At 37.7% G+C, this 20156-nt stretch overlaps 2 protein-coding genes across 6 annotated transcripts; both read left to right on the forward strand.

Moving 5' to 3' along the window:
* The first annotated feature begins 1515 nt into the window (after positions 1 to 1515).
* On the forward strand, positions 1516 to 7922 carry Prip (aquaporin prip). 2 transcript variants are annotated; one of them, XR_001450285.3, is made up of 5 exons: positions 1516 to 1744; positions 6435 to 6661; positions 6725 to 6868; positions 6925 to 7496; positions 7574 to 7922. XR_001450285.3 is itself a non-coding variant. In XM_002050101.4 (5 exons), exons 2-5 carry the CDS (start codon positions 6470 to 6472, stop codon positions 7607 to 7609), a joined length of 795 nt encoding a protein of 264 aa, XP_002050137.1. In that variant the 5' UTR covers positions 1517 to 1744; positions 6435 to 6469; the 3' UTR covers positions 7610 to 7922. The 2 variants fall into 2 exon arrangements, 1 of the variants encoding a protein (XP_002050137.1); XM_002050101.4 differs by having other exon boundaries at positions 1517 to 1744; positions 6925 to 7347.
* Positions 7923 to 8486: 564 nt separating this feature from the next.
* On the forward strand, positions 8487 to 19564 carry qvr (protein quiver). 4 transcript variants are annotated; one of them, XM_015173790.3, is made up of 7 exons: positions 8487 to 8996; positions 10721 to 10857; positions 10921 to 10996; positions 11594 to 11641; positions 12984 to 13040; positions 14508 to 14654; positions 14765 to 19564. In XM_015173790.3, the coding sequence occupies exons 3-7, from the start codon at positions 10948 to 10950 to the stop codon at positions 14989 to 14991; spliced, it is 528 nt and encodes a 175-aa protein (XP_015029276.1). In that variant the 5' UTR covers positions 8487 to 8996; positions 10721 to 10857; positions 10921 to 10947; the 3' UTR covers positions 14992 to 19564. The 4 variants fall into 4 exon arrangements, with proteins under 4 accessions (XP_015029276.1, XP_015029274.1, XP_015029275.1 ...); XM_015173788.3 differs by lacking the exon at positions 12984 to 13040 and having other exon boundaries at positions 8488 to 8996; XM_015173789.3 differs by lacking the exon at positions 11594 to 11641 and having other exon boundaries at positions 8488 to 8996.
* The last annotated feature ends 592 nt before the right edge of the window (positions 19565 to 20156 follow it).

Genomic DNA, 20156 nt, shown 5'->3' on the forward strand with positions numbered 1-20156 from the left:
ACTCTGCTTCCCCACAACCCTCAACCTCATCCTCACTTCCAAGTTGAGCTCGCATTTTGATAGGCATTAGAACATTTAAGAACAACTGCGACGGCGCGTGCGCGCCCTCACACACCTGTTGCCACCTGCCTCTCTTTTTTTCAGCCAATTGTTTTCAGCTGTCAGTTATTTACTTTGTCTGCGTCTGCCCCCGCACAGTGGAATTGTCAAATTGAGTCAATTATTTATGAATTAATACACTTATATAAGTCCATTGTACTTTTTGAGTTTAACATATATTGCAAACTCTCTTTAAATAGGTTGCACATTGCAAAGGGTATATTGGCTAAGTGATAGTGTATGCAAGACAAAGGAACGCGTCTTCGACCCAATTATGTTGTTCGTCTTGAGAATGTCTTGTCGAACAGACCATATCCATCTGGAGACGGGCGAAATTTTCAAGTATTCTTGTATACTTGAATTTATCTTGAATTTATCATTTTTTTTCGATATTTCCTTATTTTTCGTATTTGGGGAACTTTTTTTGTAATTAATTAATTATAAGAGCTCGATCAAGTGTTATTTTTCCCATTTTTTCAGCCCATTAAAAACTTAAAAAATCCCAATTATTATGGCTAAAACCTGGCCTTTCGGTACTTACTATAAAAAACTAGATCGGCTATAAAGGGAAATTTTCAACATAAATTATATTCATTTAAATGTAAATCTTTCAGTTTTTGACGTTTTTTGAGAAACAATTTGCTTTTTTTAATATATGAAAAAGCTTGGTAATGGAAAGCTTCACATTGTTTCACATAATTTTTACAGAAAATTTCATCGTTATCAGAGGGAAATATTAAATTTTCTATCTTCCTAACTTTATCATTTGGGTAATACTTTATGCAAACGCTGGTAAATAAAAACAAATATTTTTCTCTAAAAGATTTTCTATATAACTATTTATGCTTGTTTTATATATTCTTATCCTTGGATATATTATCGTTGTCTTACGCAAACTGTTTTTCATTATAATTTATTTACAGAATAATATTTTAAGCCTTTAAGTTTATAATTGATAAAAATTCTGTTTTACCCGAAGTTATTTTTAGCGTCGCAGAGATAAACCACGAACAAGCTGCTTGAAGAGAATATGAGAATACGATTTTTGTATTCGTGGCTTGGGGCCCAACTGACTTAAGTAAGTAGTTAATAGATTACAAGCCAAGAGCAAATAAGCATTCAAATTGTCAAACAAACAATATAACACTGATAAGCTATATATATATAATACAAAAATAAATGAAACTTCAAAGCCCGCAAATTTTCACAACACATTCAAATGTTTTATGTTCTTAGAACAAGAGCCTAATGGGACAGAACAGTAATAAACATGTTTAAGTGGCTGCTTAATGAATTCATCAAAAATAAATTTGCACAAATAATTGAGCAAGTTTTCAATAAGCTTGGCCCACTGTGCGACGCAGAGCGCTTACCGCTTTTTTGCTTTTTTCAACGTCTTCAAGCTTTGCGCATTTCGTGGCGCGCAGTGTTTGTTATTAAGTCAAAGTGCGCGGATCGCATTTGTCGGAGGGGAGAGACTCCTGCCAAATAAGTTGAACTTTGTCGTCAAGTCAAGTGAACTGTGTTCTTGTTGTTGTTGCCAAGTATTTATTTATGTACATCATTTAAAAGGTGGCATTTATTGCACATTAAAAGGTGTCAAGAAGCCGTTGAGCTTGTGCCTAAACTTATTTAACATAAAAAGGTAAATAGGCAAATATGCTAAAACAAAGAGTTTTCAATATGCCAATTAACAAATCTACGTATAGACATATTCCACCTTCCATCTTCTACTCAACTTCAATGTTTTCTGCTCCGCTTTGTCGCCTACTTTGACCTCTCGTGTCTTACCTTCGCAATCGTTTTACTTGTTGCCGTTCGCTCTTTCGAGCGCCAAACCCAAATATGATCTCACAGAACAATACACGCAATGCGGACCAGAAACACACGTGTGAGATCATAAAACACTAAAATCATATCAAAATTGTCTTCCACTTATGTTTGTTTGCGGGGCAGACACAAGCCACAAATTATTCCAAGAAATCACATACCACATAACATTTAAATGTATATATATATATGTGTTCCATCTAGATGTTGCGATATGGTTAAATTTGAGAATGATGCATTGCCACCAAAATATATTTAAATAAAAACAGATTTCTGTGGCCACCATTAAATTTTGTTGCCACAGAAATTACGCTTTAGATGTATAAATATATGGCTGTCCCCCAAAACTTTGGGCGCGGCGATGCGTGTAATGATGCGAAAATTTACTGTACTATAAAAACTTTTCACATTTAAATATATAAGCATATACAATAATAACAAAGTTCAGCTCTATTGTTCAGCTAATTAGGCAAACTAATCATAATACATGTATTCGTGAGCTTTGTACTTGCTATTCGCACCGACTTATTCATTATTCAGATCTGATTACTTCATCCCTGAGTACAATCCACGATTTTAATGGATCGAAACGTGCGTACGTTCAGCCTTTTAAATCTCTGACTCCATCTCCATTTCGGTGCAGCCTTCGCGCGGCATACAAATTTCCGTTTTAAGTTTAAGTGAGTTTTATGTCTATTTAAGTGACAAGTTGCGATGATATCAAAGCATGTCATCAGCCTCTAGAAATGGACTATTGCAGTCGGCTGATCTTTGGTATAACAGATTGTGTGTATGCTATGTTGATATTGAGTCATGTCATCAACCTCTAGAAACGGACTTTTTAGCATACAAAATGTGGAAATTGGCTGATTTCCAGTATAACAGATTGTATATATGCGTCGATGATATCAAAGCAAGTCATTAGCCTCTAGAAATGGTCTTTTTAGCACTCAAAATTGGCTGATTTCCAGTATAACAGATATCAAAGCAAGTCATCAGCCTGTACCAACGTACTCTCTTGCAGTCGGAATGCAGGCATTGGCTGATCATCGGTATAACAGATTGTATGTATGCGACGATAATATCAAGGCATGTCAACAACCCGTAGAAATGGACTCTTGTTGATATTATTGCAATATATCAGCCTCCATATATGGACTCTTTTGCAGTCACAGTGTGAGAATTGGCTGATTTCCAGTATAACAGATAGTATGTATCCGAAGATGATATCAAAGCAATTCATCAGCTACTAGAAATCGGCTTTTTTGCAGTCGGGTCGTTTGCAGTATACCAGTTCAGTATATCAAGGCGTGTTATTTATCCGTAGAAATTTACTTCAGTATAACAGATTTAAGCATGTTATGTAAGCTATGGTATAACAGCTTCTATCAGCCTCTAGAAAAGGAATTAAGGAATTTGGGTTTGTGGCTAAACTTCATATAACATATAACATATAACAGCTTGTATGTGTGCGTATAACGGTTTTTAAATTGATCTAAAGCCATCCGACATTAGATCAGCTTTTCAGCTTCAATGACGCCCACGCTTACCCCTATTTAATTTAATTTATTTTCTTTGTTTCTTTTTATTATTTAAATTTTAACAAGCTGTTCAGTAGTATATCAAATAGATGACGTCAAGCTTTGTGCTTAAAACAAGCCAAGCAAATTCAGTTTAGAGTCTTGTTTTGAAATTAATTTATTTATTTATTTTTGCGAAATTTAATGCGAGCGTCCGTTTGGCTTGCAACAGTTCATGAACTTTTGTGTGCCGGTTCTGGAATTTGAATGTATGCATGCGTTTTTTTTATTTAAGTATACGAAAATACTCGAGCTCTGACTTGTGTGGAGGAAGGTGTCAGAATGCAGTATTTCGATTATTGATATATATTTTGTGTTCAAATCATTTGCGGCGGCGTCTTTTGTTGCATTGTGTGCAAGAATTCAGTTAATTTGTGTGTTTTGTTCGCGGCGTTTGCGCCAATTTGTTGAGCAAACATTTCGACAAAATATCACGCACGAGCCGCCAATGCAATGCGAATATGACAGAATTAGTAAATATACATGGATTGCCTTCGCACTCTAAGAAACTCTAGCTAATGTTTTATCAGCCTTTCTGTTTTCATTATTTGTTAAAACCAATCATTATCAGATAAGCCTTCTCTGATTGATTATAACTAAAACTAGAACACGCTATCATTATTATTGTTGTTGGATTGCCACTTCAGAAACTGAATTGATATTTCTATTTGGGGGCAGGTGTTTGCTAAATCCGCAAAATATGCGAGTTTCCAGCCCTGTTGCCGCGGAATGTCGCTGAGACAATAGTACAATATTTAATTGGAAAATCGATGGGCGAGAATAAAGTAAATTGCCAACATTTAATTCCTAGCTGCAGTTTAGGTGAATAATCGGTTTTTTTTGCTATGAAAAATGTCTTTGGAAAAAGCGAAATAATATGAATAAACTAGTTTCTAGATTCCTCGAGCTTGACTTAGTCGCCTTGCGAACTAGTTGGGAAAGACTGGAACTGCGTTTATGCCATGAATAAAATGTAAATCCATCAAAAATGATCTCACATGACGTAATTCAGAGCTTGCTTGTGTCTCTGACTCAAATGAATAGATCTGATACATGGACATATCACAGGTAAGCACACAGGTCTTTGGTTGTGGAGCCTCAGAGAATGAAGACTTTTGGGTGCGCCTTCTGCTGTCGGGCTGGCAATTAAATTACTTTAAATTTGTCAATTCACCAGTTGATTTCATGGCGAAGCCCAAACAAGACGTCAACCCGAACGTTTATCTATTAAGAGTCAATTTAACTCACTTGCGGAATGGGCATCGATATCAAGAGAGCACTCGACATTAAAGGTCTGATATTGATAAAATAGGTACAATCTTTCACTCCAAGGTAAATAAATAAAAAGAACGTGCGCAGGAGAAACACGGCTATCAAATACTCTATATATCACTATCAGCTACATTTTATAAAATTGAAACATATTAATTAAGTCTCTCGCTCTCACTTACTCTCTCTTCTCTCTCTCTCTCTCTCTCTCTCTTTCTCCCTGTCTCTTTCTCGCTTTTTAATGGCAGGGTATACAAAATGATTAAAGTGAAACATTTTGAAGGCATGCATTGAAATTAAAAACAAATAAAAAGGCAAAAAGCGAAAAGATGAAAAACTGGAAAATACATAAATCTTGTTCTCGAGTCTATAGTTTTCATATAAAATTCAGCATTGAGTAATCGTTGATTGATATTAATGGCAAGTCTCTGACTTTAGAACGCGTAGATCAGGCATTGCGTCTTTATTGTCGAATGTTGTTGTTGTTGTTGTTGTTGTTGTTGTTGTTGTGTCTGTTGCTGTTGTTCTGATGTGCGGGGGCATGGCCAACCGCTTGTAACCCATTTTTGGGCTGGCAACTGCTCTTGACCGCATTGCGTCCGACACTTGCGCCAAATCAGATCGAGAAACGACGATCTGGCCATCTAGGGGGAGGTGGGCCAGGGGGGTGAGGCGGTTGGGCGTTCGCCTTGGCCAACATGCAGAAGTGGCTGCTAATCTCCGGACTCAATTAGGCTGAGGCTTAGTGTTAATGCCGTTCTCTTGCAAATATTTGCCATTTAATATTTACACTGATTTTATGGCCTGTTGCCAATTGCCAATTGGCAATGCAGCTCTCCAGCTGATTAAAGCCGAGACGCAGTTAGGCCAATATCCACATAATGCTCAACTATTAATTAAGTATGCTTATTTATTTAATAAGTGCGCTGTATGACTTAAAACATATGTATGTACACAGCTAGTCTGTGTATATTTCAATTTAATTAAGTATTTCCCGAAACTAACAGCTGAAGTGTAATTCATTAACAGACAATAAGACAATACATTAGATTATATTAGATGTATTAAGTGTTTATATTGCCTTTGCCTGGGGAAAGCGCTAAGCAGCTGTTGCAGCCAGGAATTGTCATGTCTCAGACAAAGTAGAGTTAGTCCTTTGCCAGAATACCTATAAGATCATGTGAGCTATAATGAGTTTGCTTTTGTGGACAATATTATTCTGTTCTTACCTCATTGAGCAGCAATGAGCATGTACCATGATAATATCGGTAAATTGGTTGCCTCGCAGTTAATGGCAATCTATGTCATCTATTATTAGCTCCATTTGAAATTTCTGCACTTCTTTTGTTTTGATTTTAAATTGAATTAAAGTGCATATTTAAATGCATTGCTGTCATCCAAGTCAATTGACAGTAGCTGCGGAGGTGTCGGATAACCAATTAGGTGCCATGTCGACGATGTCATCCAACGGAAGTGGCTGTCATCGTCGACTCATAGATATTACCCATTCCCATTCCACTGACCACGTCCAGACTGTAGTCGGGCCCGTATTAAGAGCTGCATTAAAATGCGGTCATCGCCCACTTGGACGGCCCGTGTCCGACAATTGTTCACTTCCATAATTAATAGGCTCCGGCTTGTGTCTGTGTCTTGCAGCGCGTCATTGTCTGGCCGATCGGCATCTGGAGAAGATGGGCAAGTTCGAGTATTCGCTGGGCCTCAATGAGTTCAAGTCCAAGGAGCTGCGCCTTTGGCAAGCGCTCATCGGCGAGTTCATTGGCAATCTGATATTGAACTTTTTCGCCTGTGGCGCCTGCACCCAGCCAGAGGATGGCACCTTTAAGGCGTTGGCCTTTGGACTGGGCGTCTTCATGGCCATCACTGTGAGTACAGCCGAAAGAGACGGCCCACTTGGCAACTAAAACCACATTCTGCATTTCCTTCAGATCGTGGGCCATCTGAGCGGCGGTCACGTCAATCCCGCCGTGACCCTGGCCATGCTCATAGCTGGCCGCATCAGCGTACTCCGAGCTGTCTTCTATATTGTCTTCCAGTGCCTGGGTGCCATTGCCGGCACGGCTGCTGTCAAGGTGAGTTCCGATTCATTGTTCAAGGTAGCCAAACTAAGCCTCTGTCGTCTCTGCAGATCCTTCTCGATCCGCTATATCACAACGGTCTGGGCCACACCAGCTTGGCCCACAACATTTCCGAGCTGCAGGGCTTGGGCATTGAGTTCTTCCTGGGCCTAGTTCTGGTGCTGACCGTGTTCGGCGCCTGCGATGCCAACAAGCCGGACTCGCGCTACACGGCACCACTGGCCATCGGCATGGCCGTCACCTTGGGACACCTGGGCACTATTCAGTATACGGGCGCCAGCATGAATCCGGCTCGCACTGTGGGCACGGCCTTTGCTACCAACAACTGGAACGCCCACTGGGTCTACTGGGTCGGACCCGTGCTGGGCGGCGTGACGGCTGCTCTGCTCTACACCCAGGTGCTGGAGGCGAAGACTCCACCCAAGAGCAACGAGACCGCTGAGAAATATCGCACGCATGCCGACGAACGTGAGGTGAGAGCTTTTGCGGCTTGGCACGATAAGAGTTTCTATTGAAACAGCAACGCGACACCTGAAACATCCACAAACACACATCCACACACACACACACGTACACACACACACACATCCACAAACACTCACATACTCTCAAATTAATCAGTGTAAATAAGTTCCCAAGTGAAATACGTGCTGGCAAATAGATCCATTTAACATGTTGCCCCCAATTCTCATCCCACAGCTGCGCAAACTGGAAGGATCACGCGACTATGCCTAAGGCGTTAGCCTGCTTCTGTAGCCTGCATCACATCGGGTCCACTCGAATCCTGCGAGTCGAATGGCAAATGCTCACAAGAATTGGAAGAAAGCATGATTCAAGTCTTTGTCTTGATTCCGTTTCGTTGTAATCTTGAATAATTTTTCATATACGTGTTAATTTTTGTATGTACGAGTATTTATGTAATTATTTATGCAAACCCATTTTAAAACTAATACCTAATTTAAGCTGTGCTTAACGCCAATTCAACAAACTTCTTATACTATATATACGAGCGTTCATAATAAAGATAATTATCACGAAATTAAAACAAGTTAAGTATTCGAAATCCATTCCTATTGAAAATGTCGAAATGGCTTGAAACGGAATTAAGTTAAAGTTTCCATATACGACAAATACTTCTAATTTCGCGCTTACTTAACAGCCTATGTTAAGGTTATGTTAGTTAAGATACAATTTCGATGAAGCAGTGCGCTGTTATTGCACTGTTAAAATAGAAAACAGCTGTTCGTAAACAACAGAAATATCAAACGGCAATTTGAAAACAATGTAAGGTCGTTTAATTATTTATGGTAAGTAATATACTATATATAATATATATATAATATAAATATGCAAGTGCTTTTGTATTTGTACTTACTTGAATCTGAAAAGAAGCAAAACGTTTTGTGCTGCGCCTCGAATAACCGTTTGAAAGCTAAAATGTACATATTGGGAGCTTTTTGCAGCATTTGACAACACTGCATCGTGTTGGCGCCAGAAGCTAAACAGTTGAATACACATGCACGCACATACGCAAATAGTGTTTGAAAATAGGCAACAAATGACATGCGCTAAAATCGGGAGAAATGTAGTAGAAAAATCGAAAAATGTAGCGCATAGCCTCAGTTGATGTCGTTGCGTGTTGGCTGATAGCGTAAAAGACACAACCGTCGCCTCTAAATTCAAGAAAAAAGAAAAAACGAGACCACAAAACTTAAATTAAAATAATCTGTGAAAATCAGCAATAAAGTAACAAAAAGTCAAACTTAACGGTATTCAAAACAAATAGATTGTGTTGAGTGCGGCAATAGAAAAAGTTGATCAGCCCAAAGGTCACAAATCAATATAAATTCGCGCTGTTAAAGCCAACAGCCTTGCAATTGTGAGCATGTCATCCGCCAGCCAGGTCAAAAAGCAAAGGCAAACGGCCAAAATAAACGCGCTGTGTGCTATTTACGAGTGTGAATTGCATTAGGATTTGTTTGGCCCACTTTGTGTGCTGAATCGATTTCTGCTCACGTATCTTATGCAAACACCTGCGCACCGCACCGACTGCACCAACTGCGACAATTCAACTAGCCCGCAGGACAGTGTTAATCAATAAAAGCCTGCGCAAGTGCTAAAGGTAATAAAAGTTTTATTTATCCACGATCTTAAAGTCGAAAGCTATTAAAAACGTCGTTCGACAAAAGCAAAAAGTTAAAGTGCGTGTGAAAAGGAAACACGCAGCCCCATTAAGGCAGCGCAAAGAGAGCGGGAGAGCCCCAACGAACATGTGCAAAGAGAGAGAGAGAGGGACAGTGAGTGAGAGTGAGAGTGCGAGTGCGAGTGCGAGTTGCAGCTGTGTGCGTATTGTTTACATTGGCTCTCGCTCTGCCTTACATCTCTCTAATAACCGGCAATCAGAGACGACAATAACAAACATTTATGTATTTAACTGCACCAAATAATTAAACACTTTGCTAATCACACGCTTCGCCATGGCAGCGCATCCGATAGCTGCCAGTGTGTGTGTGTGTGTGTGTGTGTGGGCACACTTGTTGCCATAAATCAACCAATTTTCTGAGAGGCGTCGCTAGAAATAAAAAATCAATATAAAAAGTATAAAAAACACATTTGAGTGGCTAAATAAAGAGCAAACCTTAACCCAAAATCTGTCAATAAACAAATGTGCGACATTCTTGTGCAGTCTCGACGCACTGTGGCATACACACACCCACACACCCACACTCGCACACACACACAAATAGTACACTAAATTTGCACAGTTTTTTTTTTTTTTGGCGCATTATTTCTGACATTTTGCCAACGTTCGGTGTAAATATGCAAAACAATGTGAATTCCGCATGTCATCAATATAAATGCAAATTTAAGTATCTGCAAGTGGGCGAACCGACAATATTTGATACAATTTCAACTATTTTATTTATTTGCAAATTGGAAAACTTTTCAATCAACTACAAGACTGCAAATATTTGTAACCTCAACTAAAGTACGCACAATACGCATAAATTATAGTACATATTGATAGTCGATATTTGACAAGGGTAAATTCATAGAGAAGTCCATACTCCTGCCCTTGGTGAATCAATGCCCATTTTAATCTAGTTTTTTGAATGTGCATCTCATTGAGGTCTCATTAAATATAAATATGCCAAGTCTTCAATTAACATTAACTATGTCAGAACCTAGTTACCAACAGGCGGGTCTCTGCATTAATTGCGTGCTGTCAATTTCGAGTATATGGGGCGGGAGTTGCATCTGCCAGTCTGTTACATACATTTGCACAAATTTTATATACCATATTTTGCATATCTACATAAATATTATATATATAGATTCATCTCATTATATGGGTTCAATGATTTTCCACACTCTATTGACATCAGCAGCAGCCATGACATGGTCTCACACATTGACCTAGAACACTTATTAGAGGTTATGCGTTGCTATTAATACTTAGTTGTCTTTCCATTTATATATTCCTATATATATGTATATTTATATATGTATACGAATATTTTTGAATATATTTATGTATGTATGTAATTCTTCAAGATGTGACGTACGCATGTTAGAGGCCAATGAAGAGGAAATTCACGAATCATCTTTTCAGACTTAAATTTATGGTTCGTGTCTTCAATCAACTTATTTTAAAATGCATTGGTCTATCATTTTTGGCTATTTCGTATTAGTTTATTTAAACTGCGATTTGTGCAACTAGGTCGACTGTCCATCGTAAAGCTAGTCTGAAAACTCAAATTTAACATTAGGTACAAAACAGCTTGAGTAACAGATTAACTTATTTATCATGGCCAACAAGTGAAAACTCATAACTATATCTTGCAGCCCGCTTCTTCCGTTTTAACTGCGATGTCGTAATACTCAGGAAGTTATGCAGTTGCCGAGCTGTAAACTTGAGCGCTTCTATGCCGAGACAGGCTAAGTCCTTCCACTCAGAGTCGTAATCGTATCGAATCAGCCAGGTACAAGACGAACCTATATTATTAATAATACCTACTTTTCAAAGACGTTTGTAATAATTGCAGAATAAAAAAGCGAACCCCTCCATCACAATGTGGACTAAAGAAAACGCAGCCAGACAGTGGCTGCTGGCCCTGACAGGTAAGAATTCCATTTCGAGTCCAGTATGATTATGATTAAGTATTAATGCTCAGCAAAAACAGCTTGTTTATGAGCCGTGACTTTTTATTAGCCAAATCGAAGGCAGACACGAGGCGCTTCAAAGACCACACAGATTATTTACGAGTTATCTAGCAATCAAATCGAACAATGCCCGACGACCACAAGAGGCAGACTCTTGTTTTTATTTGAACAACAATCGTGGACCGATATAGAACTAGTGAAGTATATTAATAGCTGGACAGTCAAGCTATGTGCCACACACGCACACACACACACACACACATGTGCGCATTCGCATTCGCAAAGAAAAAAACGGACGGCGAACGGGTCGTATGAGCGATGTGCGATATGACATGCTTAATAGAAAAGCAAATAGTAAAGAACAAGCGGAAACAAATAAACAAATAAATACAATAACAAAACCCAAAACAACAAAAAAAGTGTAGAATAACAGAGAGAAACAAGAGGTTATTTTCATAATTAGATGTAAAAATTGTATTCATTTTCCAAAGACAATTAATTTACAAATTTCGTTTTCACAAATTTTCTCGATGCGTATGTAAAATTGTACAAAAGTTATTTTGGCATTGGCAAAATTCGGTACAGCTGATAATTGTTTTCCAAGTAAGTTTCAGTTTCGTTTCAAAATTGCGAAATTCGTTTGATTTCTGTTTTGCATATGGTTTCAAATACTTTTGCGTTTGTACTAAACTAATTGTGCATTTTATTTAGTTTTATACTCTTACTAAAATTAAACATTTAACAACAAATAAAACAACATTTTCTCCGGCCAGCCATAGCCTAAACACGCTTGCAGATTGCTCTTGCAAACAAATAAACTATCCAAAGGAAATTGTTTGTTTTTTGATCAAAATTAATAATAAAAACGGGATCAATATATACAATTAACAAAATTAATTGTTGTACAAACAAAACAGGTTTATATTGACTTCGATTATTAAGTTTAATAGACAAGTAAAGTAAAGTGATAATAAATAATGCTTGACTCAATCCTTTTTCTAATTTGGAATACAAAAGATTTGATAGCAAACCTCAGCTCGGCATCTGCAAGGGTGCACATGGCAGGGTTAAGGCAGCCAAATACTCTAAATCCCCTGTAAAATACTCGTAATTCGTAAATGCCAAATCAGTTGGTTGCGTTCGGTTGTATTCAGTATTGAGTTTGGTTTTAGTTTGATACGTGCTGCTGTTCCTATCGATTACTCGTATTGACAGTCGTCTCTATACAACACTCACGTCCTGCGTCCTGCATTGAGAGTGCGATATTGTCACAACTTGTCTTGCATACGCCCTCGCAAGGGGAGGACGACTCGTATGACACACTGTACAAATGCATTACAAACTTTACCATGTACTATGTATAGATATTTGTAAGCCTAACTGTTACCCAAACTGTGTAAAACCCCAACCCACCCTGTCCTTGACAGCTGCTCTCACAATCCACACTCCACACTCGCTAATTATGCTCCACTTTACTCGTAGGTAAGGTTATCCTAACTGTTTTTGTGTGTGGCGCGCATCCCCAGAGTTTGTATATTCCCGTCCAAGTTCTGTTGCATGCACAGCCATTTCCATGGAATGGTACAAGGCTTAAGATTTCACACAGCATATAAATTGGCGCAATTTGTTTATTTCCAAGCTAACCCCAATTTGATTTTTGCTTAAAACTTATTTTATTTTATTTTTATTTGTTATTTTTATTTTTGTTGTAATATTCTTTTCTGACCTTGATGTATGTTTTGTGAAATATGGTGTCGAGATTTTTATTTTCCACTCTTTTCATCGAAATGTCGAATCCACTTTAACCATTCCATTGAATATGGTTCATGCAAATGCAAATGTCCTTTGTAAATGTGTCTAATTTTCAACCTTTTCACGCAACTTTGTATTTCATTTTCATCTTCCTGTCTTCTACTTTGCTCTTCCTTTTATTGTTTATTTGCAGCCATATTTGGATTTCTGACTTTTGTATGGATTCCATCAGCCTCAGCCGAATGTCAAAGTATGAATCCATTGATCCTCTGCCTATATACAAACGCTTAAATATACCTAAAATAACTTTTTTGCCAAAACAAAAAAAAAAAAAAACAAACAAATCATAAATTATTATAATACCAAAGTCATGCATAAGTATATGTATATTCTATTTGTAACATTTAAATTGATTTACTCAAGTGAACGCGAGTCCAGATATTTTCCTAATCGGCATTTTGCTCAGATAGGCTCTGTGAATATGCCACTATTTGTCTATAAATGTTTTGATATCTCATCAATTAACGCTCAGTACCCAAAGCATTTTCTTTTGATTTATGCCAAACCAAACAGATTTGTTCAGACTCGTTTTAAGACAATTTGACAATTGCTTCAATTTAGACTCTTTCGTTTTTCCGTTGATTTCTTGCAAGCATTTATTTCAAGAACTTTGGGTTCCCTATACACTGTTTCTATCCGATTTCACCAAGGGACACGTATTACCCACTCGCTCAACCAGAGTCCGTTTTTCTACGTTTCTTACATTTCTGTTCCAACTTGCAACTATGCATCTCTTACCTGTTTTTCTCTGTACGTGTGTCTGAGTGTGTGTATGCTTTTGGTTTAATGTGCAGGTTTTTCTGTGGTTCTGTGTGTCTGCATGTCGAGAACAATACCAACTATAGTCCTTTACGTTTTTAGATAATATTCTTAACACTTGCACGTCTTTCACTCTAGATTCGGTTATTTAAAGCACATTACACATTTGTTTGCACCTATTAAACATATGGTTCGCTCGATCTTTAAAATTAGTATCTGATTGAAATATACAATTTTACATTTCATCAAAGCTAAATGAAACATTCCTTCATATGTAATGCGAGCATACACTGATTTTCCACCAAATATTGCATATTCGATATTGCTTTCATTCGTTTTGAGTTTCCTTTCAAGTGATTCATGGCACTAAGGTACCATTCATCAGCCCCTAATGTGCGGCAAGCGATAATATATACATCCAGATAGTAGATACTCAAGAGAATTAGTAGTATGTTAGTATAGATACTATATCTATATCCACATCTACATCTATTTAGACATACCAACTTGTTGCATATTTTATTTTAATTTCGTTAACTGCCAGTTAATCATGCTTATGTCTAACTAATATAAAGTTAAATTAACAATAACATTAATTGATAAGCCACATTTAAATAAGGAACACCATCAAGCAAGCACCTCAAGCATTTTGGATGCTGTTTCCCTAGTTTAGTGCTGTTCACTCTGCTTGTTTTTCATTTGTACTAAAGTTCAAATTAATCAGACTTTTTCATGCTTTTGTGCTTGTGTACATAATGAGTTATATATTGAGTTAATCCGTAGAGTCTTGCGTTGCTGCATCTTAGTCGAGTAGTCCTAAGCAGAGCAGCAGGCGAAACCATTTGAGTCTGATTCTGGGCTCAAAGGTAATAAATGTATTGTGTGCTTTGTACTGCAGCGCGTTCGATCTACTGCTACGAGTGCGACTCCTGGACGGATGCGCGCTGCAAGGACCCCTTCAACTATACGGCCCTGCCCCGCGATCAGCCGCCCCTGATGACCTGCAATGGCTGCTGTGTGAAAATGGTGCGACATCAGAGATCACGTAAGTAGCTGCATATTGGGTAGGCACATCCTTGTCGCATCCGATGCTAGGCAGATGCAAGGGCATCGATATGCCAGGATACGCCCTTATACATCGTCCTTGTCTTACAGCCTACGAGGTGGTGCGACGCATGTGTACGTCACAGTTACAAATCAATTTATTCATGGTCGATCACGTGTGCATGATGGAAAGTTCAGGCAATGGACATATGTGCTTTTGTGAGGAAGATATGTGCAATTCTAGTAAAAGTTTATACTCATTCGCAAACGGTTATCAACATCTCATGCTCATCACAATGCCATGGCTAATACTGCTAGCAAAGTTTGTGCCCAGATAGATTGACAACTAAACTCAGATTGCAGGGCATTCGTTAAACCCAGAGAAGCGTTATAAAGTACATATTGTTACATCTAGACACGAGACATACTCTATAGATATCATGCCCAACACACACACACACACACACTCACATTTACACATTAGTTGAAATTGATTTGTAGCCAAGTTCTGATTAGTTAACTTTCGCATTTCAAACAATGTAAATGATGTTGATTTTCGTTCTGCAAGCACAGTTATTATCGACTTATTAATATTCAACGAGTAGATCGAAAGTTTTGACTGCACACACACACACACACACACACACACGTTTAAAAGACGCCCCCAAAAGGGGCCCCAATGAATTGCCGATGCATAAAAGACTTCTACATGAAGAAGTGATGCATACGACTCTCTTACTTAATACATATACTATTTACTATATTACCACAGTCCAATGAATCAAAATGCGAGCTTGTTGCACTTGCCCGAAAGCATAATTACATTAATAACTGGTACTTGGTACTTGGTACTTGGTACTTGGTACCTGTTTCTTGGTACTTGGAATGTTTGGTACTCGAGATCCATCAATGATATGAACTACTATTTGAAATGCATGTTGTTAATGCTAAAGCATGTAGCGCTTAAGTAGGTACTCGTATCTGTAGTTACATTTCTTCAAATTTTGTTACTTACATTTATAGAGTCCCAATGAAATGAGTCACACATTTATCATACATATGTACCATAAGTAAGCTTAGTAATAGAACTCATACTGAGCTACATACCTAAGCAAATGTAAAAATTTCGTTTTGTATATATCAGAGTGCCCAATTTTGAATCGGAACTAATGGAAATTGAAATTGAAATCGAAATCGAAAAGAAAAAGGAAAGATAAAGTATTGTGCAATGGTCAAGTCTGAAGTATGCTTGTCAATTGCCGCATTAACTCAAATGAAATTTGCTCATCATGTTTATTCCAAAGTCAAGAACTCCATATGCATAACGTTACTTTACTCTAACTCTATCTAATCTCTAATCACTAAGCTAAGATCTATGTCCAATCATATCACAAATACTCTTTCTCCAGGAGTACCTAGACAACACACACCAATTTAAGTTGAATATCCAGGTCCAGTAGTCGCTTAGCTCCTGTATAAAGACTCCTATTGATTTCAATCTCTTTGGTTTGTTATTCAAAAAGTGATAATTAGCCAGTAAGTAGCCCCAAGGAACGCCCTGTATACAACAGCTCGAACTATTCGAAGTCTAAAACAAGTTGTTGCTAAAATTTCAATTGGAACTTTGAAGACAGGGCTGTGTGTACAGGGTGTCGCGCAGTCGGGCAGCCCGACTCTGCTGCCCTGCTCTTTTTGTTATTCATGCTAGTGATAGTTTTAAAAGAATATCTCAAATCATTTATGTACTTATACATAGTTAAATGTAGCTTATGATTTATTTTTCTTTACACATAATTATATTTATGACAACTTGAATTTGTATTCTAGGCATAACAAAAACAAAAAATAAAATAATTTCAAATTTTCATTTATGTAATTGAAAATTGGCTTATCAGAAATAAACATTTTTACCTTACATACATACCTATGTATATACCTATGTACATGCTGCATATGTATGTGTATGTGTATGTATTTGCTATACTCATTTTGAAATTTACTTCAACTCTCAACTTTGCCTTATTTCACATCACCTAGATCAACTTTCTCAACTGCACCCAACATTTGTAATATACTTTTAGAGCTGGCTTTAGTTACTAAACTGCTATACTAATTATTCTTGTAACAAAAAAAAAAAAAACAAACAACATCAGGACATGCTTGAAAGCTTAAACATCATCTCATCTCCGTCCAAGCGTGGAGCATGCTCTTTACAATATAGCCTAGCCATACGCCCCCCCTGTCTCCCTAAGGTAAGTCCTCTCTCTCATTTCGCGATCGACTGTCGTTGTTGGTCCTGCAAGGACTCGAGTTCCGGTCCAAGCGGGCAGCCCATTCTCGGCCCTGCGAGTTTTGGATACCAAATTCATCAGACACTTGGAAAGCCTTTGGTTTTTGTATAGTTCAGTTTTTCTTCGTTTATCTATTTATTTTTTCTGGTATGTTGGTTTCTTTGACTATAATATACATATAATATATACATATAAAACAGCATATATATTTTAACAAAATTTCGGTTTGTGAATGTGAACAATATTCTTATAACCAGTATTTGATTGAAAGTTAATGCGTTTCAAAGTTTTTAACAAATTAACGAACTAAATTTATTTGCAACAATTACAAGAAATGCGATCATCATACACAAATTTGTAGTGCAAAATGAAAAATATAATATCATTTTAGTTTAGTACTTTTTGTAGTTAAACATCTCTCTGAATCTATTCCTCTCTCGTTCTCACACACACACACTCTCTCTCTCTCGCTCTCTGTCTATATATATATATTTATCTTTATCTATATACATACTCTGATTAGCTCAATTCTCGAAACTTTCTTTTCTTAAACAATCTTTTTACTAATCTAAACTTCACAAACATAGAACTCTAATTAGACACCTGCGTAGTTTAGTTAAAGCAACAACACAACAAATCACGTTCCAAATGAGATATGCACTCGTTACTGGGCTTGGGATTGGGATTGGAAACGGATTAGGAATGAATGTAAATATACTCATTCAAAGTTGGCCAGCACGAAGGGGCCAACCAATGTATATATCCGCATTAGACCTGGTCGAAACTTTAGCCGGCAATTGTCTAGATATAGCGAAAGTTCGATCCGTTTCAAGTGCATATCGAATCAGTTAATAATTGAGAAAAATTACAGTCGACTACATTCTGACAACAAACTGATCTAGAAGCACAATGCAGTCTAGTGTTAGCCAAAATCCAAGCAGTTCTCATAAAGCTATCGTAAATTTGTACTATGCTAGGCGCGTTTTTAATTCAATCTTAATTATTATCGTGCCATATTAAAGGCCGCAAATAGTCCCGTTTTTTTTTTTTATTTTTTTTTTGGCATTTATGATCCATAAATTCCTCACAATACAAAAAGCACTAAATTAATATCAAAGACTCTACCAATATGGCAGTTGCCATTTTAAGAATATTGGTATTGGTTGTTGAATATTGTAAAAGAAAAACCAACAAAAACGAACTTGAGAAAAACCAACATTTCCTTAAAGGTATACTTTTTGTTTCCTAAGTTCAGTTCATTCACAAATCCTGAGACGAGCCCGAGCCGCTTTCTTTCCAATCATCGGTTTTTCCATATATTTATTTATTTACTTTTTTTGTTTCGTTTTCGATAAGCACATTCATATGTACATATGTATGAACATGCATACATTCATACATCCATTCGTACAAACATACATACACATGTCGGCAGACTGCAGTACAAACTTAATGATGTGTCTGCATATATATACATATGCTCATGCATGTACTGGTCGAAGGCCTGCGCTCAGTTCTCCATTTTGCTCAATTCATAAGCACTCAGTCGCTTGTGTCTCTCGCTCCCTCTCTCTCTCTCTCTCTCCCTTTAGCTGGCAGTGTGTAACAGCTGCACAGGCGTGACAGTGTGCGGGATTGTTTTTTTGTCGGCTTGGATAGGCGAAAAAGCTTTCTCACGCAGCTGCTGCTTGTCGTCCTCTAATCGTGCTTTCGCTCTCCCACTTGGGAGACGCGCTTCTCCATTACAACTACCGTTAAACGCTATGGTGCTTTTTCACATACGCCACCACTGTCTGACTTAAATTTTTTCATCATGTACGCCATCGCAAACCATGACAGTAGCCGCAATGGCGCGACAGCTGCTCCACAATCGCCACACTTGCGCACATGCCTGCACACATACATACGTGCGTTTAAATACATGCATATGTATGTTGCGATTGTGGACAATCTGCGCGCGCACATCTGCAAGCAACTGCCTTCCGTCGGCTTAGCCCTGTGCCTGTGTGTGTGTGTCTGCTGGCGTCATGCCAGTGCGAGCCCAGCGCACTCTGCCACAGGGCCAGCCACCTTTGTATGTAAAATATGTGTACGTCCTTGCGACGTAGTCAAAACATCATCATCATCAGCAGCAGCAGCAGCAGCAGCAACGGCAGCAGCAGCATCATCAGATTGGGCATCGACAACAAGAAGAATGGCAGAATCAGCTGTGGAGCCAGTGCTGCCCATCAACAAAACAACAACAAACGAGGACGAGCTTTAAGGCTTTTAACTGCTTTTAAGGGGCTATTTGAACACCAAAAAAGCTTTTTATTTGTTAAAGCAATCAAGTCTTAAATATAAATACGCTTTACTTTTCATTTGATTTGTTTTGCTCAAGTCTTTAAACTTTTGCAAATTTGCGATACTCCTTGTTAAGATCTTAACTTATGTAAGTGTTGAACATTATAAATGTAATACATATAATTAATCAAAAAACCGAAAAAAAAAACAAAGCAGCTTTTAAAATAATAATAATTATCCAGACTCAGCCCAAAATTACATTATTGTATAAGAGTTTCTCAAGGCATAAATTCAATTTATTAAACGGTTACTTTAGAAGTACCATGCTGATCAGAAATCAGAGTTGTTTTTATATTTTGTTTTTTACATATTATGTTATGTTATTATTAAAGTACCTTAACAGCGATTAAAAGCAACTTAAGAAAGACGGTTGCGGCAAACTTGACGAAATATTTATTACATTTTACAAATAAAGCGCAAATCATGTGATCTTTCTCGTTTTCATTGGGGATGATTTAGCTTCCTAAAATAAATATACGGCCCGGGATGTCTATCTTCTGGGACGGAACAGGACCATTTTGTTATATTAATCAATAATGTTTATTATCAATCAATCAATAGCATTCACTAGCTGACAGAAGCTGTTTGCTATCAGGCCTAAGGACATTCGCTTCCCAATGAGTGCTTGACAAAAGCTTATTGCCTCTCTGCTACGGTTCATGCAAATCAAAGCTAAGTGATACAGTACTGCGATATGGACTGCTTGCAGCAGCAAGCAGACATTTTCATGGAGGCTATTTTTCCTTACAGTCTGATGTGGCTATCATGGCTATTGATTTAGCTAAACTAAGCCAATATACTCAATTAGTAGAATGTTAACCTAACGTGTCGCTACAACTCCAGTGCTCTGAATGTATCATAATAGGCAA

Source organism: Drosophila virilis, chromosome 5 (assembly GCF_030788295.1).
Source record: "Drosophila virilis strain 15010-1051.87 chromosome 5, Dvir_AGI_RSII-ME, whole genome shotgun sequence".
Lineage (NCBI taxonomy): Eukaryota > Metazoa > Arthropoda > Insecta > Diptera > Drosophilidae > Drosophila > Drosophila virilis.

Bases quoted from the DNA above. Each gene is read 5' to 3' on its own strand.
- qvr (XM_015173790.3), top strand. From the start codon at position 10,948: ATGTGGACTAAAGAAAACGCAGCCAGACAGTGGCTGCTGGCCCTGACA. The intron at 10,997-11,593 runs GTAAGAATTCCA...ATTGTACAAAAG, and splicing joins GTGGCTGCTGGCCCTGACAG to TTATTTTGGCATTGGCAAAA. The intron at 14,655-14,764 runs GTAAGTAGCTGC...CTTGTCTTACAG, and splicing joins GGTGCGACATCAGAGATCAC to CCTACGAGGTGGTGCGACGC.
- Prip (XM_002050101.4), top strand. From the start codon at position 6,470: ATGGGCAAGTTCGAGTATTCGCTGGGCCTCAATGAGTTCAAGTCCAAG. The intron at 6,869-6,924 runs GTGAGTTCCGAT...TCGTCTCTGCAG, and splicing joins CCGGCACGGCTGCTGTCAAG to ATCCTTCTCGATCCGCTATA. The intron at 7,348-7,573 runs GTGAGAGCTTTT...CTCATCCCACAG, and splicing joins CGCATGCCGACGAACGTGAG to CTGCGCAAACTGGAAGGATC.